We start from the raw sequence: 25587 nt of genomic DNA, 5'->3' as shown, positions 1-25587 counted from the left end.
TATAAAGACAGCAGTAGGACTAGCTTTAGGAAGGATAGAGGAAAAACTGCTCCACAATCAAAAAAGAAGTTAAATTCAACAGAGAGGAAAGGAAGAAAGAAGAGGAAATAATTTTGAGTAGTAACTTTGAGGAGGACTTAAAAGAAGACTTAAATGTTGGAATGTCACATGGTATGATTCTACAAACTACTTGGTTCCTCTTTTGGAATATATCCAGAATCTGACCTCTTATCACCACCTCCACTGACCACTTTGATTCAAACCACAATTATTCTCCTTTTGATTTACTGCACCAGCCTCTTAACGGGTCTCATTTCCACCTTTGCCCTATTAGAGTCTATACTCAACCTAGAAGCCAAAGTGATAAGTATTAAAGTATATGCCTATCATCTCACTTCTCTGCTCAAAACTCTGCAATGGCACTATGTTTCTTTCAGAGAAAAATCAGTGTTCACAGTGGTCTCCAAGGCCTTTTCAGGACCTGAGCCCTGTTACTCTCTGAACTTCCTTTAAACTACTGTTCTCCCTGGCTCCGTCAGCTCTAACCTTACTAGTTTTCTCAGACAATCCAGGCCACATTCAGGGTCCTAAAAATTGGCTCTTTCCTCTCTCATTCGATTTTCTGACCCTCCACACCCACTCAGCTCATTCTAAGTTCCAGCTGAATGTCTGGAAACATACCAAACTGCCAGTCTCTTTTAACAGAGATCATCCCCCATTAGATATTGTATAGTTGTTTGATTTCACAACTCTGTCCGTGATATGTAGATGTGATTTTAGGGAAAATTATAATTAAATTTGATTTTGTAAAAGAAACAAAAGAAAACTCTGGGTAATAGTCTAATTTGAGGTATGAAAACAAAAGATGACAGTGTCTGCGCTAGCCAGTTTGGCTCGGTGGATAGAGCCTCAGCCTGTGGACTGAAGGGTCCCAGGTTCGATTCCGGTCAAGGGCACATGCCTGGGTTGCAGGCTCGATCCCTGGGGATCGTGCAGGAGGCAGCCAATCAATGATTCTCTCTCATCATTGATGTTTCTATCTCTCTCTCCCTCTTCCTTCCTCTTTGAAATCAATAAAAATATTTTTTAAAAAAGATGACAGTGTCTGAGAAACAAGAATGAGTGTCATAAGAAACAACTAGATGAGATGAAAATGTAGATGTATGAGATGAGAAAATACTAAAATAAAAGTCAAAAAATGCAGTAGCTGAGTTAAAATCTATATGGGAAGCCATAAAGAGTAGAACATAAAATCAGTATGTAGAGTTCAGATTTAAAGAGTTACCACACAATGAAAGAAAACGGGCAAATTGATGACAATTTCAAGCTATGTTTTTACAATATTCAGTGTGCTGAATATTTTATCTAATTTAGACTCATTTAATTATACTATAGTGTTTATCTTTATTTCCATTTTATAGGTGGATAAACTAAGACTTAGATACTTTTCTCAAGGTTGAGTTAGTGATGGAACTAGAATTTGAGTGAAAACTTTATGTTATTCTATCTTTAGAATACTTTGGCTTCTAGAAAACATGCACAAAATTTGAATAAATAGTAAGATGAGTATCTATATTTAACTATGTGAAAATTGTAGACATCAAATTTCACCTCTCAAGATTTCAAAATGTATCTCCTAGTCAAGAACATTCTGTTATAATCACAATATATCATCATACCCCCAAATTCAACATTGATACAATAATTTTACCTATTATTATAGCCAGAATTCAAATTTACCCATTTGTTCCCAAAATATCTTGTATAGGTTATTTTTTCATGCTGGAGCCAGTCAAGAACTATGTATTTTTGGTCTTTAGTCTTCTTTAATCTAACAAGACCTCTCACCATTTTTTGTCTTTTGATATTGAAATTTTTATGAGGAGTCTAGGCCATTTGTTATGTAGAATTCCCCACAATCTGGATATCTGACTTTTCCCACATTATTAGACTTAGATTAAACGTTTTGATAAGAATCTTACAAAGGCTAATAGTTCTAAAATATCTGGTCTCATGTACCCTTTATATGCTTAAAAATTATTAGGATCCTAATGAGTTGTTATTTGGACTATATCAATATTTATCATATGAGAAATTAAAACATAATTTTTGAAACCTTTTATTAACTCATTTAAAACAAGCAAACTTATTAGATGCTAATTTTTCAAACCAAAAAATGTAATGACAAAAGTGACATGTTTTACATTTTTATAGGTCATTTAATGTCTGCCTTAATAGAATGCAGCTGTGTCTCATACCTTCGTCTACATTCATCTTTTGCAATATTTTGTTTTGGTTGAAGCATATGAAGAAAATGTGTCACACAGGTGTCTATTTGGAAAACGGAGGAGTACTTTAATTGTCTTTTCAGATTTGACAAGCAGAGGTCATTTCATTAAGGATTCCAAAAGGATGATTTTCTACTATTATTCCTTCTAATTTTATCGGCTATAAATCTTTTTTTTTAATAGTTCTTTCTCTCTTCCAAAAGTAATTTGATAATCTTAAAATATAATTTTGGCTGGAAGGCTTATTAGATGTTTAATTGTCTCCCTTTATTTGTCAATTTTTAAAGTAGTGAGTTTGTACCTTAGTAGCCTCCAATAGTTTCTAGTGAATTAATTCATTTTGTTTCTTTCCTTTTTTTTCTTACATATTATATGTACTCATGGTTTTTTATATACTCAGTGTGTTTTAATCGTTTAAACTAAATTATTTTTAATGTTCAAATTGTCTTATCTTTGGTCAGTGTGTCTCAGACAATTTTATTAGCTCTCAATAACACCAAATTCTAGCACAACAAAGTAACCCAAGCTCAGCTTGTCCATTTCCAGTCCCAGCCATGTCCCCCAAGGAGCCCTGTCTTATGCAAAGTGCTGAGGTCCCAGAAAACCTCAGGATTAGGACTTAGGTGCTGTCTGGTGGTGGCCGACCAGTGAAGTTGAATGCCGCACTGGCTGCTGTCAGTGAAGTTGTCCGGTTAAGTCTCATCTGGCCTGCTAATGGGTGACATTAGGGGCTGCTGGCCAGTGCTATTGTTTTGCTGCCAGCCAGACTTTCCCAAGACCAGGTTTTATAGAGTACAGAAAACAGTAAAACAGGGCCAGTAGCGGGGTGGGAGGCAGATCGCCCATGAGCAAGCTGTGTAAGATCAGAACACTGGCCATTTACAATCCAAGTTCTCATCTAGAAGCAGTTCCTCTATGGCCTTTCTTAGACCGAGTCACTGCCGAGGTCTCCCAGCCCGCTGGCCTTCACTACATTTCCACAGGGTGAAGGAGGAGCTGGGCATGGGAAGGGGCTCATGTTCCCAGTTACCATACACCCTGGCTCCTTTTATTTATTTTTTAAAAATATATTTTATTGATTTTTTACAGGGAGGAAGAGAGAGGGATAGAGAGTTAGAAACATCGATGAGAGAGGCACATTGATCAGCTGCTTCCTGCACACCCCCTACTGGGGATGAGCCTGCAACCAAGGTACATGCCCTTGACCGGAATCGAACCTGGGACCTTTCAGTCCACAGCCCAATGCTCTACCCACTGAGCCAAACCGGTTAGGGCCACCCTGGCTCCTTTTAGATAAAAATGTGCCCTAACCGGTTTGGCTCAGTGGATAGAGCATTGGCCTGAGGACTGAAAGGTCCCAGGTTCGATTCAGGTCAAGGGCATGTACCTTGGTTGCAGGCTCATCCCTAGTAGGGGGTGTGCAGGAGGTAGCTGGTCGATGTTTCTCTCTCATTGATGTTTCTAACTCTCTATCCCTCTCCCTTCGTCTCTGTAAAAAATCAATAAAATATATTTTTTTTAAAAAAGTAAATGTTAGACATGACAATCTGGATGCAGCATTTATTGCTGCTATGGTATTCTTTACTTCGGGGCATTTTCAATAGGCAGTATCAGCAATTGTAATGGTGTTTCAAGTAGATAAAAGGGATTATTAAAAAAAAAAAACAGTGTTGGGACATATTTGACAAAAAATAAATACTTGTTGAATGAATGGGATTTTCTGAAACTGTACATTCACTTAACAAATATTAAAAAATAGGTATTATGTACCCTGTACAGATAGATTGGAAGGAAACATGAAAACGAAAATAGTGGCATGCTAATGAGATTGTAGATAATTTTCTGTTTTGAATTTCCTAAATTGGGTACAAAATGCTTCTGATACAATTTATTAATTAAAAAACGTAACCGGATAATTGCTACATTCTTTTTTGTATATACTGAATTTGACCTACCTGCAGAGAGATGGTCAGAGCTCAGGATGAGACGAGCCATGAGAAGATGATGAAACTACCCACACAGTGTATAAGAGTGGAATACAACATAAAAGGAGGGGCAAAGGAAGAGGAATTGGCAAAGGGAACTTAGAAGGCACGGTTGGAAAGACAGATGAAGAGTCATAAGAGTCCTGCCCTCCTCCTCAACCCTCCAAAAAAGGAAGGGGGCAGGTGGGGAGAGAAACTGCCCGTGGCAAGTTATATGGAATGTCAAGAAAAAATCCACAGTATTTAGGAATGTAGAAGCCTTTGGTGATGTTAAGCCATGATATAAGGATAGTGAAGAGTGGCCACTTTATAAACCAAATTACAGTGTGCTGAGGAGTAAAGAAGGTTGGGTAATTAGAAAGTCAAATGAAGATGACTTTTTCAACAACTTAGATGACAAAGAGAGGGATAGAGTCAGGGAGAATTTAGAATGAGACAGAACTCCTTTCTCTGTCTTTCTCTCTCTCTCTCTCTCTCTCTCTCTCTCTCTCTCTCTCTCTCTATCTTTCTGCTGGAATTTTTGGAATGAAAAACTTGAGGACATCACTGCACAGGGAGAGACAGAAATATTTTCAAAGAGGAAGGGGGAAATTGATGGGGAAGATTTGAAAGCAGGCAGGAAAGAATGGTTTCAGGTACAGAAACTAAGAGCCCTGGTAAAGGTGCACTCTTTCTCTGAGGCATTGGAGAAGGAGGTACTGTTAAAAATCATTTAAGAAGCAGAAATGAGACAAGTCTGCAGCATTCCAGCTGTCGAGATTTCAGGCTCTTTTTCTGGGTATGTGTGACTTAGGAGCAGAGAATAGGACAGTATGCTTTCAAACCATAATTACACCCATGAGCACTGTTTGTTTAAGTTTGTTCTTTATATATGATGGAAAATATTGTTTTCCTATTTTCTCTTCTCTGGTGAGAAACCAGTTTAGATGAATGATAGATAGATAGATAGATAATAGATGGATGGATAGATAGATAGATAGATGATAGATAGATAGATAGATAGATAGATAGATAGATAGATAGATAGATAGATAGATGAAAGAAGGAAGGAAGGGAGGGAGGGAGGAAGGGAGGAAGGAAGGAAGGAAGGGAGGGAGGGAGGGAGGGAGGGAGGGAGGGAGGGAGGGAGGGAGGGAGAGAAAGAAAGAATTCTTGGTACTTAACATGACCCAAGCCATCTTATAAAGCAAGCCGACTGCCAGTTCACCCTGGAAGGGGTGGGTCTGTATCACCTAAAGGGATTATTCTTACATTGGTAAGTGAGGCCATTAAGTCCTTTACTACTTTGGTTTATTCAGCTCTTAATAAGTCCATAATATGTGGCTCAAAACACCTGTGTTAGCACGTGCCACTTGGCTCTTTACAACAAGCCCCATGGGCTTTTCAGCGAGATGTACCATCTTTCCGTTGCCCCAAACTGCTTCTGTCTGTAAGTTCCCTTAAAAATTTGTAATTCTGGAGTTGTCAGCCTCTTTAAGCCTCTCAGCACAGCTCAGGATTCCTAATATAGAGAATAAAATAGTATGTGTGTAATATGTGAACATAATTTCGTGGAAGAATATCTTTTTAAGAAAAGACCACTTGTTCTTTGCCAAAAATGCCCATACCCAGAACTGTTTTGTTATTGGCTGTCTCACAGACATGGCCTTTTGCATTTTGCCATTTGAGCATATCCTGTCCCTCTCTTGATTAAGCACGCGTTTAAGGTACCACCGTGTTCTTTTACTACAAACTTCGGCCAGAAGAGTGAATCTGATTTTAACGTCAACTAATATAAAATACTATAGGAAAATCCCTTAATATTAAAAATTTATTTTTCACATTTAAGAAGTGTAAGTAAGCTAATGTTATTAAAATACTCATGTCTGTTTTATAGGAATTTGTCGGAAAATAAGGAGTGCCAAAGAAGTAAATTATCCAGTTAGTTAATATTTACATGTCTAAGCTAACAAGTTGTGTTTTTTTTTTTCATTTTTGTTCAGTCTAAATTAGATTGATCCATGCCTCATTAAGTAGAACACATGTTCTTGATTTAGAAAATCATCATTGTTGTATATTAAATTCCTATTGTGGACCTTTTGGAGGTTAAAATAGTTTCCCTGACATAAAAGGATCCCAGGATAAAAGGGATCCATAAAAGGATCACGTATCCATATTTCTTCTATAATTTTTCTGTCCTCTCCTTCATTGAGTACTTCTCATTGTTTTAAATTGTTCTCCCTTTATCATTATTTCTATTCACCTTGTTTTCTAAACTTTGGCCAAAATAAACCAGGTGACCAAGTCATTACAATTGGTGACATTCTTCACACGCTATTCATAATCATTAGACCCTTTAAAAGTGAGCTACCTCCAGGATTTTTCAATAGAATTAAACATAGGTTTATACAAAATTAGTCTAAAGACTTATTTATTTTTTTAGTCTGAATCTGTTTCCTTGAATGTTTAGATCTTAGAAAAAAAATGGGGGGGGGGGGCGGGCAGTTTACTGGAGTTTGATTGTTTTATATAACTAATGCTTATCAGCAACTTAAAATGCCAGAAAGGTCTAAGGGCATTCTGATGATACACAAATCTTGAAGAAAAGATTTTTAAAGAGCCCTGAAATGTATTTCTAAGCTATGCTCACCTCAGTGAGGCTCCTGCAGGCACAGGTAAAGTCCGGAGCAGGCATGGAGCATTACCCATGTTCAGTGATGCAAGCAAGAGGCTGGCTGACATAGCCATGCACTTGCTGATGTGTACTTATCTTCTTTTCCAGTTGTCATTGCAGAAAGTTTCCATTGCTCTTTAGACATTGTAAATAATTTTTACCTTTTTCTACTTTAGGACAGCATAATTATTTATGTGCTGGAAGAAATGACTGCATCGTTGATAAAATACGCAGGAAAAACTGCCCAGCATGTCGCCTTAGAAAGTGCTGTCAGGCCGGCATGGTCCTTGGAGGTAAGGTTGATGTTTTCATCACCAGTATACTGATATATACCCTATACAACTGTGGGCCAGAAAATTCTAATTTTCTCATTCATCTTTGTTCTTTCTTTGCTTTTTCTATCTTGATTATTGTTGTCCTAATGAAGCAACCAGTACTATCCCATTAACTGTATAGATTCCCAGTATATTAAGGTCTTATGAGAAGTAATAAACCTCCATTTGTCTATATTGCTTATAAATATATGTTATGGCCTGGCCGGTGTAGCTCAGAGTTTGAGCATCAAGCCAGGAGAACCAAGAGACCTCTGGTTCAATTCCCAGTCAGGGAATGTGCCCAGGTTTGGGCTTGATCCCCTGTGGGGGGACTGCGGGAAGCAGTGAATAGAAGATGTTCCTCTCTCATTATGGATGATTCTATGTCTCTATCCCTCTCCCTTCCACTCTTTGGGAAAAAAATCAATAAAATATATTTTTAAATATATATATATATATATATATATATATATATATATATACACACACACACACACATATGTATACATATGTGTGTGTATATATACACATATGTATACGCATGTGTGTGTGTATATATTGTACACACATTAAGTGTAATATGAGTTGGAGTCTTAGCACTGCATTTATTGCCTGCATGACCTTGAGTAAGCCACCAACCTGTTCTGGGCATCAGCCTCCAAAAATGAGAGCACTAAAGCCCCTTCCAGACCAAAAGCTGAGTCTGTGAATTCAGAACATTAATTTCTATCCCTCTCACTCCCCATCAACCCCTCCCTATTCTCTTTATGTAACTGTATGTTGAGCCCTTATACTTACCAGGTACTGTTTTAAGTCCTGGAGTATAGCACCAAACCAAATGGACCAAATCCCTGGCCTTGTGGTGCCTACATTCGGGGTAGAGGGGCAGAGGGGAGGAGGAGCAATAAATATATATGTCAAAGGATAATAGATGCTGTGGAAAATGGTAAGCAGGATGCGTTAATAGAGAATATCAGGGAGGGGAGTCACTCCTGAAAACGTTTTTTATTAATATAGTATTTATTTCACTTAGCTATTTCCTAAGCAATGTTTCTGCAATTCCAAGTTTGGTGTGGTAGTTATAAATTTTCTAAAACACAGTTTAAATATAACTTTAAATATATATTCAATATACCACCTAAACACAGCTAATGTACTATGAATGGTTGGTGTTACCTTCTGGAAAAGAGTATATTAGTGCCAATATTTTTTTAGTGTGAAGTACCTGCTTAATTCTGTCCCTGCTGCCCTTGAATGTGGTACAGCCTGATCCATAATAAAATAATTATCAAACAGAAAAGTGACTTAAGAGAAGTACCACACATTGCTAGAAAATAGAAAAAGGAAAAAAATTAATTCTATCTGAGTGAGTAGGCAAAAGCTTCAGAGAGGAGATTCTCAAAGAATGAATAGAAAGTTTACAAGTGGAAAAGGAGAAAGGAATTTACAATATTTAGGACACAGAAAGAGTGTTTGGAGAAGGAAAAGGGGAAGTGGTCTCAAATAGTGCTTCCCACTTTGAGGAAGGGTGCTATCTCTTGAGGCAGCTTCCAATCCATAATTGCATTTGTTTTAATCGTCCTACTGTTATAATGGAAAAGTGATTAAAAATGAGCAAAGTAAAATGATGAAACACATAGTCACGGATAACCTGGGGTTCATTTAGAAGAGAGACTCGGGTTCCAGTCAGAAACAAGACAAACCGTAAGAAATAGAATTACAAGAAGAAGAGAGCTTCAGAGAAAACTCAGAACTGGGGTGAAAGGGAAGGATTTCACTAGGGGTGTGGACTAAAGTAACATCAGAGCAGCGTCGCCAGCAAGACCTCCTTAGTGCAAAGCTGTATTAATTGACTTCAGTTTTCTTCTTCCTCATAAGGGCAGAACTGGTTCCATTGTAGGGCTGAGTTTAACTCAGAGCTAAACAGCCCCATCCTCAGAGATCAGAATGGGAAACAGTCAGAAATATGAGCAATTAGTTATCTCTGTCCAGTCATTCTATGCTTAGTTTTGTTGTTTTCCCATCATTTTCCCAAGGTCCTGTATTGCCATCCTGAAGCCCAGTTCTCCTGAAATCTTATGAATATTTTTCCCTTGCATAATTAGTCAATGAACCACCTTTTATGGGGTGACCATAAAATTAGTCACCCAACCAGGACACTGCTGAGAATGAGGTGGAACACTATCAATAATTAAAATTGGGATAACAGATATAAACCGAGACTTTCCTAGGCTAATTGGACCATAGGACAACCCCCTCCCCCCCCCCCCATTTTTCCCATTGAAAGATACAAACATGTTCTGGCCAAAATGAATACCTAAATTTCTTGGGATGTAGACGAAATAGTCAAATGTTTCATTATACAGTATTTAACATATTAATATGTTAGTTTCATTAGACACAAATATAAAGATCTATTGATTTAGAAGTATTGCGTTTCATGAACATTTTATTCAAACTAATTTTACAAACCGTTGGCAGCAGGGCCCTTGCTTCAGTAGAGCTGCTAATTATTCTTTAGAGTTCATCATTTTGTCTGAGATGTTTGATTTGTAGCGCTTTTTGAATTAATGTATATCTCACCTAAGCCAAAAATACCCATTCACATAATATAAAAGTTCTAATATTTGCCCTATAATAGGTACTATTTTTGATTCTCCATAATATAACAATTTGCTACATTATTAGAAAATATATTAAGCCCACTAAAGATATTTTTAAAAATAAACACTGATGTCTCTGTCGCTCAATTTTTAATATCAGATTGTTTTTTTATATTTTAAAATTGTTATTATATTTTATAAAGAATAAGAGATTACAAACATTTTAAAGCTTCTGATATGTTCTTTCCTGAACCCATTAGATTCATTTCTCCCTCACAGATCACTTTACTAAATTACTGTTTGATATCTTCATACTTGTAACTCATGTGTATGAATCTTTAGGTAATACAGTACTATCTATAATAATAAAAGCATAATATGCTAATTAGACCAGACAGCCAACCGACCTTCCAGATGTCCTTCCGGACGAAGTCGCAGCAGCGGGGGTGGAGGCAGAGGCGGTTAGGAGTGATCAGGCAAGCAAGCGAGCAGTTAGGGGTGATCAGGCAGGCAGGCAAGCAGTTAGGGGTGATAAGGCAGGCAGGCCAGTGGTTAGGGGTGATCAGGCAGGTAGGCAGAATGGTTAGGGGCAATCAGGCAGGCAGAAGCGGTTAGGGACGATCAGGCAGGCAGGCAAGTGGTTAGGGGTGATCAGGCAGGCAAGTGAGTGGTTAGGGGTGATCAGGCAGGCAGGCAGAGGGGTTAGGGGCAATCAGGCAGGCAGGCAAGCAGTTAGGAGCCAGCAGTCCCAGAGGGATGTCCAACTGCCAGAGGGATGTCCTCTTCCATGAATTGGTTGTTCATATTCATTAGCTATTTTCAACTGGGTTGTCCTTTTTCTTGTGATTCATACAACTTACTATACACTCCATACTGATTCTCTGTGAGTTACATGTGGTCTGTGTCTTGACTTTTTACCTTGCTTATGATGTCTTTTCCTAATTTTTATATAATCACACATGTCAATAGTCTCCCTTTATATTCTTTTCTACCTGAAATCATGCAGATAATCTACAAAAAAATCATCTAAAGGCTTAAGTTTTTCACATCAAAGTCCTTAACCTGTCTACAAGTGTTGTTGTTTTTGATGTAGAGAGTCAGGAATATAACTTTATTTTATTTTCCATATGAATAACCAGTTGCTAATATATTTATTGACACAATGGTCTTAAAATTTTGGTAGTGCACTCCTATCTAAGTAAAATGTTTAATCTCTATCCCCAACATAAGTCTGTTTACAAGTAAATGAGACATAATCACTACTATCAAATTATATTACATGTTGTGATGCTTAATTTCTTATTTTCTTACTAAACATATGAATAGTATTGTAATATTTTTCTAACAATACATTAATTACAAATTCCATTGGAATTTGTAGTGCCACCTCTGTTACATGTCAAATTTCCTTATATGTTTGCTTCCCTTCATGGTTTCTCTATTCTCTATAACTTTTTGGGCTACAGAATATGAGTTGTGTAGTGAAGTTGTTGTAATCTTCTCCTCCATTTTATACCCCTGCAACACTATCACACTATCTGAAATAATATAAATTTATACATCTTAAAAGCTGGTTATAATTCTCCCTAAGTTATATTTCTTCAAAATTGTCTTTTCTAGACTCTCTGAGTTATTCTTTTAAAGTAATGCTTAAAAGGATTATTCACAATAGCATCTAATACATAAAAACACGAGTTCTTACCCCTAGGATTAGATATATAACAAATTTCTTTGCCTCTTTTTTTTGCCCATCAGATAATCTGTACAAACTTTACAAACTACCACTGATAGAAGTTATTTCAGGTAAACTTGTCTTCTCCAAACAACATATGGTCACTGAAAATAATTTAGGGCATTCAAAATATAGATGGCTCATAAGGACTAGTATATAATGCAGTATCTTTTGAGGGATAAGTCTGCAATAAAAAAAAAATAAAAGCCCTTACTCTATTTCAGGCTTATATGAAAGAGACATGGATTCAATTCTAGTTTTATCTTGTGATCAGCATCACAAACTGAGAAATATAAATATGGGGCATTTATTTCATAAGTAGATTTTCACAGAGGTTTATTACAGAGAAGCTGGCAAAACACTCTGATATGCCACGGTCCTGCTATTGTTCTGCCTGGGAGAGTCAGTGGCAAAAGACTAGTCCAGTTCTGGTAAACCAGGAAGAAGGTAGTCAGTTCATAGGATTAGATTCTAATTGTTAGTCCTGTACTAAATTTCTGGAGTTGGGTGTGTGGTGATAGATTTGTGGTCTACTGAGAATGAAAGCCTTTCTGGAAATGATAATCAGGGTTTCTCATGGTTAGACTCTTCCATAATTAGGAGAATTTCTCTGAAATAATAATTGCTTACTACTGAAAATGGAGCCCAGGTCCTATTCCCTCCCCCCATCCCTCCCTTTTCCTCCCTTCCTGTTTATCACTCCTCCTTGAGATTTCTCATTTCTGATATAGAAATCATTTGAATAACAAAAGATGAAAGAGGAGAAAACACTAAAAATAATTTTAAAAATTTAATAAAACACTTTGGTAGAATATCAGAGGTCAAAATATCAATGTTTTTTGATGTCACAATGTAGATTTTGCAGTTTGCTCTTCATGGGCTTCAACAGCTACATTCTTATTGTAAGAATTATGTCTGAGTTATTTGGCCTCTTAGTTGCATATGATTCTTGTTTTTAATGAATCACTTCCCTTACCTTCACCAGGTCACAGTGAACTTTTGCATTTTGTTTATGGCTGTATAATACTTGAGCAGGAAAGATAGTTACACCCTTGAAGATGGCAATATATCTTCTAATTAAATGCCCCACTTCTAACTTCTTTCCTTTAAAAACATTTTTTGTGTAATGACTCACATTTTTTTTTTTTAATGAATACAGCTCTATGTTTTGCATTTGTGGTAGAAATGCTAAACTATCATAAAGGTAACTAGCTCTTTCAAAAATAAGTAGCTTTCTACATAAAGGAATGATTAAGTGCATAGTTATGTTTGCTGACATTTTTTTTAAAAAGCTGGAGACTATTTTTATAGGTTTGTTTATTTTATTTTATTTTGGTAGAGAGCGTTATCCTCCAATTGTAAAAGGTTATGTTAGAAATCCAGTTTCCCTCCTTCCCCCTCCTACATCTAGATTCACCCCCAATTCTCTTAGCAAAGAGAGTAACTTTTTGGGTTACAAAGTAAGGTTACTAGTATATAGTAAAGTTTTGTGTATTTTTTCTCCTCTTATACTTAAAGCCAATAAAGCCTCAATTCCTTTTCTGAAGGACTCAAAAACTCTTGATTTGGGACACTCAACAGTACCTTTTTGGGGGAGTACAAGGTCAGTTTCTGCCTTTAATTACTACAAAAACTGAATTATCTGCTCTCTCTCTAATGCAGGAATTGCTGTGAGTATTGCCTGCCACCTACCTCTTTAGATTTCTCACCGTCCTCTTATGAGCATCTCCTTTTCTACCCAATCCCTTTGAATCAGCACCCCCCAGAGACAGTACCCCTCACACTGCTCCCCAGGTCCTGCATTGAAGCCTCCAGCCAGATAAGTAATGTCTTCTGGTCACTGTCTGATTGTCCGCCCTAAATGCCATCCCACACAACTGGAATAGGGCTATTCTTTGGAATATTCATTCTTACTTTGTTGCTTAAAGTGATTGCTATAGGGTTTGTCAGAGCATGGTCCCAATGGACTAATCCCAGCAACATCTTTCTTTTGCTAATTCAAAGTAATAACATGTAACTGGACATAATTTCTGACAGCTAATGTTGGGATAATTGCCTGTAAATCTACCCCATCTGCAGTGATTCTTATTATGAACCTCATGTCAAAGGATTTGCCCCATTCCTTAATTACCTGCTGATCTCTACCCTCTATTTCCTCATCTGATTCCCAGAAAGCCTTCTGGCTGCTATAAAACTTACATTTTAATATCCAGCATAATATTTTCCCTTTGCCTCTACACAACAGGTCACATCAACACCTTATGTCACCCAACATAAACACATTTTTCCAGAAGTAAAAATAAACAGCGGAGAGGCCATGGCAAAGTAAACAGCACTCATTTCAGAACACTTATTCTGATTAGTAATCATTATTATTTTATTCAGTGTAATAGCTTTATCTACGTGTTCACCTATTTGTTTGCTCAGTTTTTTTCATCTCAACCCTTTATTTCATTTCCTTATATTTAAAATAAATTGTTTTATAAGTTCCTTGTGTGGATATTTTTTTAATAATAAACTCTTTTTTTTTCACTGAAAATACCTTTATTTCAACCTAATTTTTTAATTATGATTTTGCTGATCATAAAATTTCAGATTGACTTTTTTTCTCCATATCTATCTTCTGGCTTGTATCTTTTTTTTTTTTTTTTTTTTTAAGAACTCTCCTGTAGATCTAATAGTTGTGTTTTTTTTTTAAGGCAATATTTTCCTTATATTTGTGTAAAATGTTTTTAGACTTAGTTCTCCAATTTTATTAAATGTAACCGGTTATAAATTTAGTTTTATTTCTACTTGGAAATCATGATTTTCTAAATCAGAGATTGTATTTTTCATAGATACCAGGAGGATCAAAATCATCCCAGTAGTCTTCAAATATTGTTTCCCTTCATTGCCTCTTTCTGCCTCCAGAAGATTTATGAGACAGTATTAAGTTAGCCCATTTATCTTCCATATCTCTTTGTCCTGTTTAATATTACCCCTATTACCTGTCTGTGTAATTAAGTCTGTTCTTTCTTCCAGTTCACTCTAGTGATGGTATTTTTAAAAGATATCCTACTTGGTTCTTTTATAAATTTGTCTATTACTTTTTATTAGCCATTCCCTGTCTTATTTTTATTCTTTATCATACATCTTTAATAATTATAAACATACTTATTACAAATATTTGTATCCAGTAATTCCAAAATCCCATAATTAAGGATCTAGGTGTGGCATTGTGGTGTTGTGGTAGGTATAAAATAAAATTTTAAAAAAGGGCATTGTTTATTTATAGGGTTTCCCAATGATTGTGGTGTAAATATTCTCTTATATAAATTTCAGGTTACCAATGGTTTAACAACTGGTTTTAAAAATTTCTGGAAAAAAATATATATAAAATTCTGAATACTTAATAACTTTTTATAAGTCAGTATGAACAAATCCAGCACACTGTTGATTGTTTCTGCTACTTCTCACTCATTGTGTCCTTTATAATTTTGGATGTTAAACTTATGTTTGGCAAAGTTAAATATTTTTTTTGAAACCTGACTGGTCTTAATTGAGAGAGTTTCTCTCCAAAGATAATTTTTATTTTATTTTTCCGGGCACCTTAGGGATTTCATCAGTGAAGGACCATTTCTCATATTTACTTTAAATTTAGGTTTCCCATACCTTGCTGGTAGAATAATTTCAAACTACACATCTGGATGATGGAGGCCTATACTTGAGAATAATCAGAGAAGACTTTTTTCCATATTGAGTCAAGGATAAAATACACATGATACCTTCTTATGTCCCTTTGTCAGGGGTTAGAATTGTTCTTCATTTTGGATTCCTAGGTATTTTGATGACCTTTTGAGGAGCTTAAATATGTATTTAAAAGGATGTTGCTTATGCTTTACCCATAATTTTTAGGTGTTCTGGAGAAGGGGATTTATAAATTACCTAATCTTGTGCATTGCCTGTAGGAGAAGTTTATAAACATTTTTTGGTCAATTTTAATCAAGCACATTAACTCCACTTTAAAAATGTAAAGGTTGCCTTGGCCAGAGTGGCTCAGTTGGTTGTTGTCTAGGGAACTGAAGGGTTGTCAGTTCAATTCCCAGACAGGGCACCAGTCCAGGTTGCAGGTTCAATCCCTGGTTGGGGCACATATGGGAAGCAACTGATCAATGCTTCTCTCTCACATTAATGTTTCTCTCTCTCCCTCTCCCTCTCCTTCCCTCTCTGTTTAAAATCAACAAAAGCATGATGTGTGTTTTTTTTTTAATTTAAATGTTATAAATACATTAGAAAAAGATTAAGACATCTCTTTCGGAGATGGTATAGCACTATAATAACCAGTAAGGGTATAAAGTCAGAACAAATGGGTTTTGATTTCAACTTTCCCACTAATAGGACTTCACACACACATCTTAACCTTTACACATCTCTACTTCCTTTTCTATTAAGACCATATAGCGAAAGCTATTATAAGGTTAAAAGGAATAATACATCTAAAGTATATAGCACAGTGCTTGGCACTGTGGTTTAGTAAGTGATGTCTTAAAATACCTTTTATGTCGCCGAAACCGGTTTGGCTCAGTGGATAGAGCGTCGGCCTGCGGACTGGAGGGTCCCAGGTTCGATTCTGGTCAAGGGCATGTACCTGGGTTGCGGGCACATCCCCAGTAGGAGATGTGCAGGAGGCAGCTGATCAATGATTCTCTCTCATCGATGTTTCTAACTCTCTGTCTCTCTCCCTTCCTCTCTGTGAAAAATCAATAAAAAAAAAATACCTTTTATGTCTTGCCATCATTTATGCAAACAGTATCATTGGCACAATAAAGGTTTAACTTTAAAGCAAAACATATTCTTGTATCTTCTAAAATTTTTTCATTATTTGTAGGAACCAGTGCAAAGTAAATGCGTATATCTTAGAATTGCAATTAATTTAAAGAATCATTTACTATGTTAAATTAAATCAACTAACATATTAGTTGTTGAATATTGTTATTGTATATATTTATATTTCCAAACAATGTTTCCCATGGGAACATAATATGAAAGAAAATGTGTGTATTTCCACATAGTAGAAAAATTTTCCAAATAATTGAAACTATGACTCAATTGATGTTTTGTTTCTCTTAGAGGAGAATGTCCCATTTGTTTTTATTTCTAGAAGTGCTTTGGTAAGCTGTTTGGGATAAAAGCTATGACCCCAAGAACATGCTGAAGTTGTTAATTTGATCACCAAAGGCAAAAAGGAGAATTTGTGTTGCTTAGGATGGGAGATAGGAGAAGTAAGGTGAAAAAGGTGATGAGAGTAAGATTTTTACTGTGTATACTATGTCTCTTGGCTTCCCAAATATTCATTAAAATTCTGTTAAAATGTGGAAAATGTGCAGCATGGGCCCCTTTCCCACAAATCCATATGCAACAGCATTGTCTTTAGGCATATAATCTAACTGGAGAGAAATCCGAGATTTTAATTTTTTTCTTTGTGTTTTTTTTAAAATATATTTATTGGTTTTTTTTACAGAGAGGAAGCGAGAGAGATAGAGAATTAGAAACATCAATGAGAGAGAAACATCATTCAGCAGCATCTTTTATATGTCTGTGGGTCATCTGTATATCCTCTTTGGACAAATGTCTGTTCAGGTCCTTTGCCCATATCTTTTTTTAAATCAGGTTGTTTATTTGTTTTTTTGCTGTTAAATTGTATGAGTTCCTTATACATTTTGGATATTAACGCCAATCAGATATAGCATTGCCAAATATTTTATCCCATTGGTAGGTTGTCGTTTTGTTTTGTTGTTGATTTCCTTCATTGTGTAAAAACTTTTTTCGTTTAATGTAGACTCATTTGTTTATTATTTATTTTGTTTCCTTTGTCTGAAGAAACATATCCAAAAAGATATGACAGACAGCTCTTGTGGGGGGTGGGGGAGCGTTGAGGGGTTGAGCAAAAAAGAAAGCAAAAAGAGAGAAAAGTCATGGACAATAGGGTGATGATTTGGGGGGAGGGATTAGGTGGGTGGAGGTGGAAGTGGTCATAGAGGGGATAAATGGTGATGGAAAAAATAAAATAAAAAGATATTACTAAGATTTATAGCTAGTTTTTCCAACACCATTTATTGAAGATACTAGCCTTTGTCACAGATTAACTGACTATAGAGGTCTGGGTTTATTTCTGAGCTCTCTATTCTGTTCCATTGATCTATGCGTTTGTTTTTATGTCAGTATTATGCTCTTTTTATTATGATAGCCCTGTAGTACAGTTTGATATCAGGTAGCATGATATCTCCAACTTTATTCCTTTTTTGTCAAGATTGCTTTGGCTATCAGGGTCTTTTGTGGTTCCATATAAATTTTAGGATTTGTTCTAGTTCTGTGAAAAATGCCTTTGGTATTTTGATAGGAATTGCATTGAATTTATAGGTTGCTTTGGTAGTATGACATTTAAATAATGTTAATTATTCCTGTTTGTGAGCATGGTTATGGTTCCATTTAGTTGTATCTTCCTTGATTTCTTCCTTCTATGTCTTACAGTTTGCTGAGTAAATTTAAATTTATTCCTAGATTTTTTATTCTTTTTGATGCAACTGTAAATGGGATTATTTCCTTAATTTCTCTTTCTGATAATTTTTTATTAGTGTATAAAAATGCAACCAATTTATGAATATTAATCTTGTATTCGGCTACTTACTGAATTTATTTATTAGTTTTAATAGTGTTTTCTATAGAATCTTTAGGGCTCTCTATATGTAGAATCATGTCATCTGCAAATGATGACAGTTTTACTTCTTCATTCCTAATTTGGATGCCATTTATTTCTTGTCTGATTGCTGTGCCTAAGACTTCCAATGCTATGCTGAATAAAAGTAGTGAAAGTGGACATTGTTGTCTTGATCCTGATCTTAAAGAAAAACCTTTCATCTTTTCACCATTGAGTATGACGTTAGCTCAAATATGGGTTTGTCATATTTTGGCATTCATTAAGTTGAGCTTGGTTTCCTGTATCCCCATTTCGCAGATTTTTTTTGTTGTTGTTCTAAATGAATTTTGGATTTTATCAAATGCTCTTTCTGTATCTTTGTTATGGTCATATGTGTTTAATGCTACATTTTGTTTAATTGGTGTATCATAGTACTTTAAGATTGGAAGAACATTAAAAAACGTTTAGTTCAGCTGTTGTGCTCTTGCCTATAGGCCTTTTCCGGAGTCCCACCAAATGAGCGTGCAGCCTGTTCCTGAAACTCCCAGCTCTGTAATCTAACACTGGGCCTACCACCTTCCTTCCTCTTCATTTTCTCAATCTACAAATAGAGTTAATAACACTGTTTCAACACTGTCGAGGCACAATGATATAAATAAAAAATTCCCAGCATATAATAAATACTCCATGAATATAACTTTAATTGTGTATTTTTCTAATTTTGTCTAGACATTTATTAGATATAATTAATCGTTTATAGTAGAGGACCTGGACAAAGTAAAAATAGTTATTTAAACTTTTTATTTGCCTTGATCTAACAGCTTTTTATTTCTCTTAAAATTCCCATACTCTCCAAATGTTACTTCCCTTCCCTCTAGTGATTCATTCCTTCCCCAGGGAGCCCATCTGATCTCTGTGAACCGTCTGAATCGTTTTCATTTATTGACACTGGCATCTGTTCTCCTGTCACCTACGGTTATGATTCCATTTAGTTGTATCTTCCTTGATTTCTGGCTCAAAACCTTGGGAACTTTATAGCAAGTGTTATCCTTTTCTTTATCGAGACTCCTGAGCTCAGAAATCACAAAGGCAAATAGATGCTTAGAGAGACTAGGCAGGTAACATCATTGAGTAGAGTAGCAGGACTGAAGAAAACTGACCAATGGCCTACTTACTACCAGTTTGTGGTAGGAACTAAGGCTTATTGGAGTGTCCATGTGCCATTCAAAAGCAGCAGCTGCAATTCAGCACTGACAGATTACTGCCATCGAACCAATTCATAGATGTTTTCATAACTTTGAAAAATATTGTATGAGCCAAACAAAATATACCTATCGGCCAGATCAGGCATTAGAGCCATCATATTGCAACCTCTGTTTAGATCGTTGCAAACAGTCATCAAGCCTCTCTTATCCTTTTTTTCCTGGATAACAAGCACAGCTACTTCATACGGTTAAGCAGTCTATTCCTGGCATAGAGCAGGTAGGGGTTGAAATCCAGCCTGTCCTCTGATCAGGACTTTCTCTAATTCATTTCACCGCAAGGCATCTGTGGACTAGCATCAGCCCAGCTGAACATCCTGGTCCCCTTCAACCACTTTTCATGACACAAATTTTCTACTCATCTCATCATTGGACCTTTTTTCCTTCCTAACACATCATAATTCATCAAAGTAGAATTTCCAAAAATTGTCTAGAAATACGAATGTGGCCTGATCAGCATGGGGTTGAGACTTTCTCTTCCCTAATTTAGAAAAGAGATGATTAATTTGGGGTTCTTAGATCTCACAATAATTTCTATATTGGCTACAAGGCATTTAGAGGAATCTATAAACCCACTTAAGATTGTATACAAGATTTTGTGAGGTTTGCATATGTATTTGTATATTTTTTATTGTTGTTAATCCTCACCCGAGGATATTTCTTCCATTGATGTGTTAGAGAGAGTGGAAGGGAGGGAGGAAGAGGGAGAGACAGAGAGAGAGAGAAATATAGATGTTAGAGAGACACATCAATTGGTTGCCTCCCACACATGCTCCAGGGCCAGGAAATGAACTCACAATCCTGGTACGTGCCCTTAACTGGAATCGAATCCACGACACTCTAACCACTGAGCACCACAGGCCAGGCTTTGTATGCATATTTTTAAAAGAATAAAACCCAAAAGAATATTCAACATCTATGAAAGACTGTTTCAATTAGTCTGTAGCATTAGCTTTTGGGAGGCAGTCCTGTGAGAATATTGACCAATATTGAGTTTAGTCTCTGCTAAAATCCATTTGTCTTTTCATATATGTTACTGACTGAAAAACTCCATAACTCCCTCCTGGATACCGCACTAACCCGATTAATGCTGGCATCACTGATTCTTTAATCTCAGTCTGAATAAGTACCAGTTTTACTCAATTTTATTTTATTAGAGTGGTGCTAAAACCTACGATTCTAAGACTTAAGAAAAATAATACTCTGCTGGAAGATTCAATTGATATGTTACTTACATTAACTTTTTTTTCTCCTCTGTAGGTCGAAAGTTTAAGAAGTTCAATAAAGTCAGAGTGATGAGGGCACTAGATGCCGTCGCGCTCCCGCAGGCGGTGGGCATTCCAAATGAAAGCCAAGCCCTAAGCCAGAGAATCAGTTTTTCGCCAAGTCAAGACTTACAGCTGGTCCCCTCGCTAATCAACCTGCTAATGAACATTGAGCCAGACGTGGTCTATGCAGGACATGACAACTCCAAACCTGATACCTCCAGTGCTTTGCTGACGAGTCTCAATCAACTAGCCGAGAGACAACTTCTTTCAGTAGTCAAGTGGTCTAAAGCACTGCCAGGTAAAAATCATTTGCAAATAGGAGCAAGTAACAAAAATGTTACTATGTTTGTTGTACTAGTCCAGTTGATGGCGAACCTTTTGAGCTCGGCGTGTCAGCATTTTGAAAAACCCTAACTTAACTCTGGTGCCGTGTCACATATAGACATTTTTTTATATTTGCAACCATAGTAAAACAAAGACTTATATTTTTGATATTTATTTTATATATTTAAATGCCATTTAACAAAGAAAAATCAACCAAAAAAATGAGTTCGCCTGTCACCTCTGACACACGTGTCATAGGTTCGCCATCACTGTACTAGTCAATCCTATATAATAAAGATGTAATATGCAAATGGTTGTTACATAACGACCAACTGCATAACGACTAGATCACAGATCAGCAGGAGAGTGGGACAGCTAGCTACAAGCGGGTGGGGGAGAACTACAGGAGGGGGCAGGGCAGCAAGCTATGAGGGAGGAGGCGGGGGGGGGGCGGGCAGCGGGCAGAGAGCTACAGGAGGGCAGCAGCAAGCTACTGGCGCACAGATTCATGCGCAGGGCTACTAGTTGTTAAATAAAAGTCCGTGCAGTAAATTACCTATAATGTAAAAAGCAGGTTATAATATGTATTTCAGCAGCTCAAAGTAGTTAGGATCCTAGATTATGTTCTATTTGTCTAGAACCCTACTATGTGCTATGGAGAAACAAAATATGTAGCTAACAGTCTGATTCTTATTAATGAGTCAATAATTATATATATCAAACAGTTAAAAAGCAGCATACATTTATGTTCAACATAGACATGATAGTAGAAGAAAGACACATTGACCATCTTCTTAAACATGTCTAGTTCATTCTAAACCCTATTTTGATCAATCTCAGTTGGTTGAAAATAAAACTAGATCAATCTATTATATAACACATCAAAATAGTATTCAGAGCACAGCACAGTATCTACAGGCAACCGAGAAACAAAAGTCCTAAACATAAATAAATAATTTTCACAGAGAGAAATGAATCTGCAGTCACTTATTTTCTCTGATTTATACCAAACCAAGGAGGTGACTATTTGAATATAAATCATATCATCATGAAAGGATTTCAGTTTTGTAAGCTATTTTTGCTCCCTCAGCACCACTTTACAGGAGCTAAGAGGTTGAAAGAATTACAAGGACACAGTTCTCCCTTGGCTAAATCTTAGACTGCAGAGCCAAGAGAATATGTGGGTAGCAATTGCTTTGTGGAGGTGTTAATCCCGTACTTAGAAATAGAACTATTTTTAAATTACATTCTCTTTACACCAATAACATCCTTATAGTCCTTTAGACTAATTTATTTTTCTGATACCTGATCAAGAATTAAACATATTATGTTATTTTAGTCTCCAAGTAAATTCAATAACGTTTTAAAAATATATTTTCTTCCCAATCTGCCTTAACCCTTTGAGTGCCAACCAATATCCTAGGAACTATGCTAAAATTGCCAAAGCATTTTTGCTGATTTTACAGCAGTCTAGGAAAAAAATTATGAATCGCAAGTAAATGAAGTTACATATTCAAAAACTTAAGGAAACCTTTACTACATTGACATATTTAGCAATATCATCATCACTAATAAAAGCAGACTTAGAACTGGACGCCATTTCAAAGCTTTGGTAGCGCTTCCGGCACTTTTGGCGAGAGACAGGAGGAGCACGATTGCGCTCCCCGGCACTCTATTAATATACCTAGTATTTCTCAGTCACTGGTCTACCTGAAAAGGTTGAAATGCAAAAATGAATTGTTATTGAAAATTGAAGGTTACATGAAACTTAGAGAAAAACAGACCTGGTTGTTGAATATCTTTTAAAATTATATATGTTGAGAAAAGTTAATAAAATTTACTTCTAATGGAGATAAAGTAATTTTATAGAAAAATCAAAATGCCCGTGTTTTTATTAGCTTCAGTCTTGCTGAAAGGCCTTGGACATGTAATTTTTTTTATTATTAGAAATATTCTAAATGTTTAAAACTTACAGGAAAGTAGTTATCAAATTTGAAAGATCTTTATTAAATAAAAATATTACAATAGAATTAACTTTTTCTGTTTAAAAATGAGTGTTTAAATGCATGTTTAACTTTTATCAGTTTTTCTGTTATTTAGAAAATGTGATTTCTTTATTTTTGTTAATATAGCTCATATTTCTTTTATTTGTATTTTGGAAGTTCTTTATTGTTTAAAAAGATTCTGCTATCAGCAAAGTAAGAAAATAACCAGCTACAATTTAAAAGATATTTTTATTCAACTTGGATATAAGCTGAGTTTTTTAAGTTGAAACCCTATTATCTGCCCAAGATTTTTAACCTCTGCCCACCCTCAATAAGAGTGAGGGAAATTTTTACAATGAATTTGGTGGCAACATTTTTAATGCTGCAAAATGTGAAAGTAGGTAGGAATGATGGCACCACCCATATTACATGTACTATGACTGTTTTCATTAACTGTACAATAAGGAAAGCATTAAGATTATCAAAGTATTGTGTGCCACATGATCTTTAACATTTGCATAGTCTGCATTCTGGAAGTAACTCAAATAGTGAATGATGAAAATGGTTAATAAAACAGAGTGAAAGGACTTGGATAGACATAGGTATGTAAAGTAATATGATATCATTAGCTACTCAAAACTTTTCAGTTGATTTTAACGAGAGTATAGGTTGTATTTACTGTATTCACTCAGTAAATGCTTATTGCGTACCTGCTGTGTGCAAGACCTGACAATTGAACAGTGGTGTGAGAAAGAGAGGGCAGAAGCCTGTGCTCCTGGTGTGAATATATTTTGATAGAGCACACCCTAGCTTCTGGTTATCAGTTTGGCACATAAGAGAAACTTATTTTATCCAGTCATTCACATTTTTCTCTTTAATTTTTTAATGGTAGTTGGCATACAGCGTTATATTAATTCCGGTGTACAACATAATGATCAGGCAGTTATATACCTTATGAACTGACCACCACAATATGTCCAGTACCCATCTGACACCATACATAGTTATTACAATACCAGAGGCCCAGTGCACGAAATCCGTGCACAGGTAGGGTCCCTAGTGGCTGCCAGCTGCCAGCCGGGGCCTTCCTTCATTCCACGTGGTCCCCTGGTGGTCAGTGCACATCATAGCAAGCGATCAAACTCCCGGTCAGTCAAACTCCTGAGGGGACACTTTACATATTAGACTTTTATATAGAGAGAGATTATTGACTATATTCCATATTTAATATTTCACACCCTGTGACTATTTTATAGCTGGCAGTTTGTACTTTTTAATCTCTTTCAAATTTTTCAGCATTCCCCCACACCTCCTATCTGGCAACTATCAGTTTGTTCTCTGTATCTATGAGTTTGTTTTTGTTTTGTTTTGTTTGTTCATTTATTTTGTGGTTTAGATTCCACATATAACTGTGTTTTTCTTACTGATTTATTTCACTTAACATAATACCCATAGGTCTATCCATATTGACACAAATGGCAATATTTCATCTTTTCTTATGGCTGAGTAGTATTCCATTGTAAATATATACCGCATTTTCTTTATCCTTTTATCTATCAACTAGAGCAGTGATGGTGAACCTTTTGAGCTCGGTGTGTCAGCATTTTGAAAAACCCTAACTTAACTCTGGTGCGGTGCACATATAGAAAGTGTTTGATATTTGCAATCATAGTAAAACAAAGACTAATATTTTTTATATTTATTTTATATATTTAAATGCCATTTAATATAATATCATGTCACCTGCAAATAGTGACGGTCTTACCTCTTCTTTTTCAATCTTATGCCTTTTATTTCTTTTTCCTTTCTGATTCTATGGCTAGTACACCAATATCACATTGATTACAAATAGTGAGAGTGGGCATAATTATCTAGTTCCTAATTTTAAAGAAAAAGCTTTTAGCTTTTCATTCTTGAGTATCATGTTAGCAGTGTGTTTGTTATACATGACCTTTACTATATTGAGGTATATTTTCTTTATTCCCACTTTGGTTAGTGTTTTTATCATAGAGTTGTATTTTATCAAATGCGTTTTCTGCATCTATTGATATGACCATATAATTTTAATCTTTTGTTTTGTTTGTGGTGTATTATGTGAATTGATTAGTGGATATTAAACCAACCTTGAATCCTGGAATAAATCCCACTTGATCATGATCTTGCTAATGCACTGCTACATTTTGTTTGCTAATATTCTGTTGAGGAATTTTGCATTTACATTCATCAGGTATATATATACACACATATATTTTGTAATGCCTTTATCTGGTTTTGGTGTCAAGGTAATGCAATGCTGGACTTGTAGAATGAGTTTGAGAGCCTTCCCTCCTCTTCAATTTTTTTTGGAATAGTTCAAGAAGGTAGGTATTAATTATTCTTTTAAATCTTTGGTAGAATTCACCTGTGAAGCCCTCTGGTTCAGGACTTTTGTTTGCTGGGAAATTGGTTTGTTGTTGTTTTTTAATTACTGATTCAATTTCAATACGAATAATTGGTC

At 35.9% G+C, this 25587-nt stretch overlaps 1 protein-coding gene across 1 annotated transcript in view; it reads left to right on the top strand.

The window, feature by feature from the left end:
• The window catches only part of PGR (progesterone receptor), a gene marked incomplete at its 3' end in the record, with an annotated part of 65602 nt that overhangs the window by 17643 nt on the left and 22372 nt on the right, over positions 1-25587 (top strand). Inside the window, exons 3-4 of the mRNA XM_081098134.1 lie at positions 7103-7219; positions 20774-21079. Coding sequence (XP_080954260.1) covers positions 7103-7219; positions 20774-21079 — 423 coding nt within the window. The remainder of the gene's footprint in view (positions 1-7102; positions 7220-20773; positions 21080-25587) is intronic.

This window comes from Myotis nattereri, assembly GCF_964212035.1.
Source record: "Myotis nattereri genome assembly, chromosome: 9".
Classification (NCBI taxonomy): Eukaryota; Metazoa; Chordata; class Mammalia; order Chiroptera; family Vespertilionidae; genus Myotis; species Myotis nattereri.
This window is presented reverse-complemented; position numbering and strand designations above follow the sequence as displayed.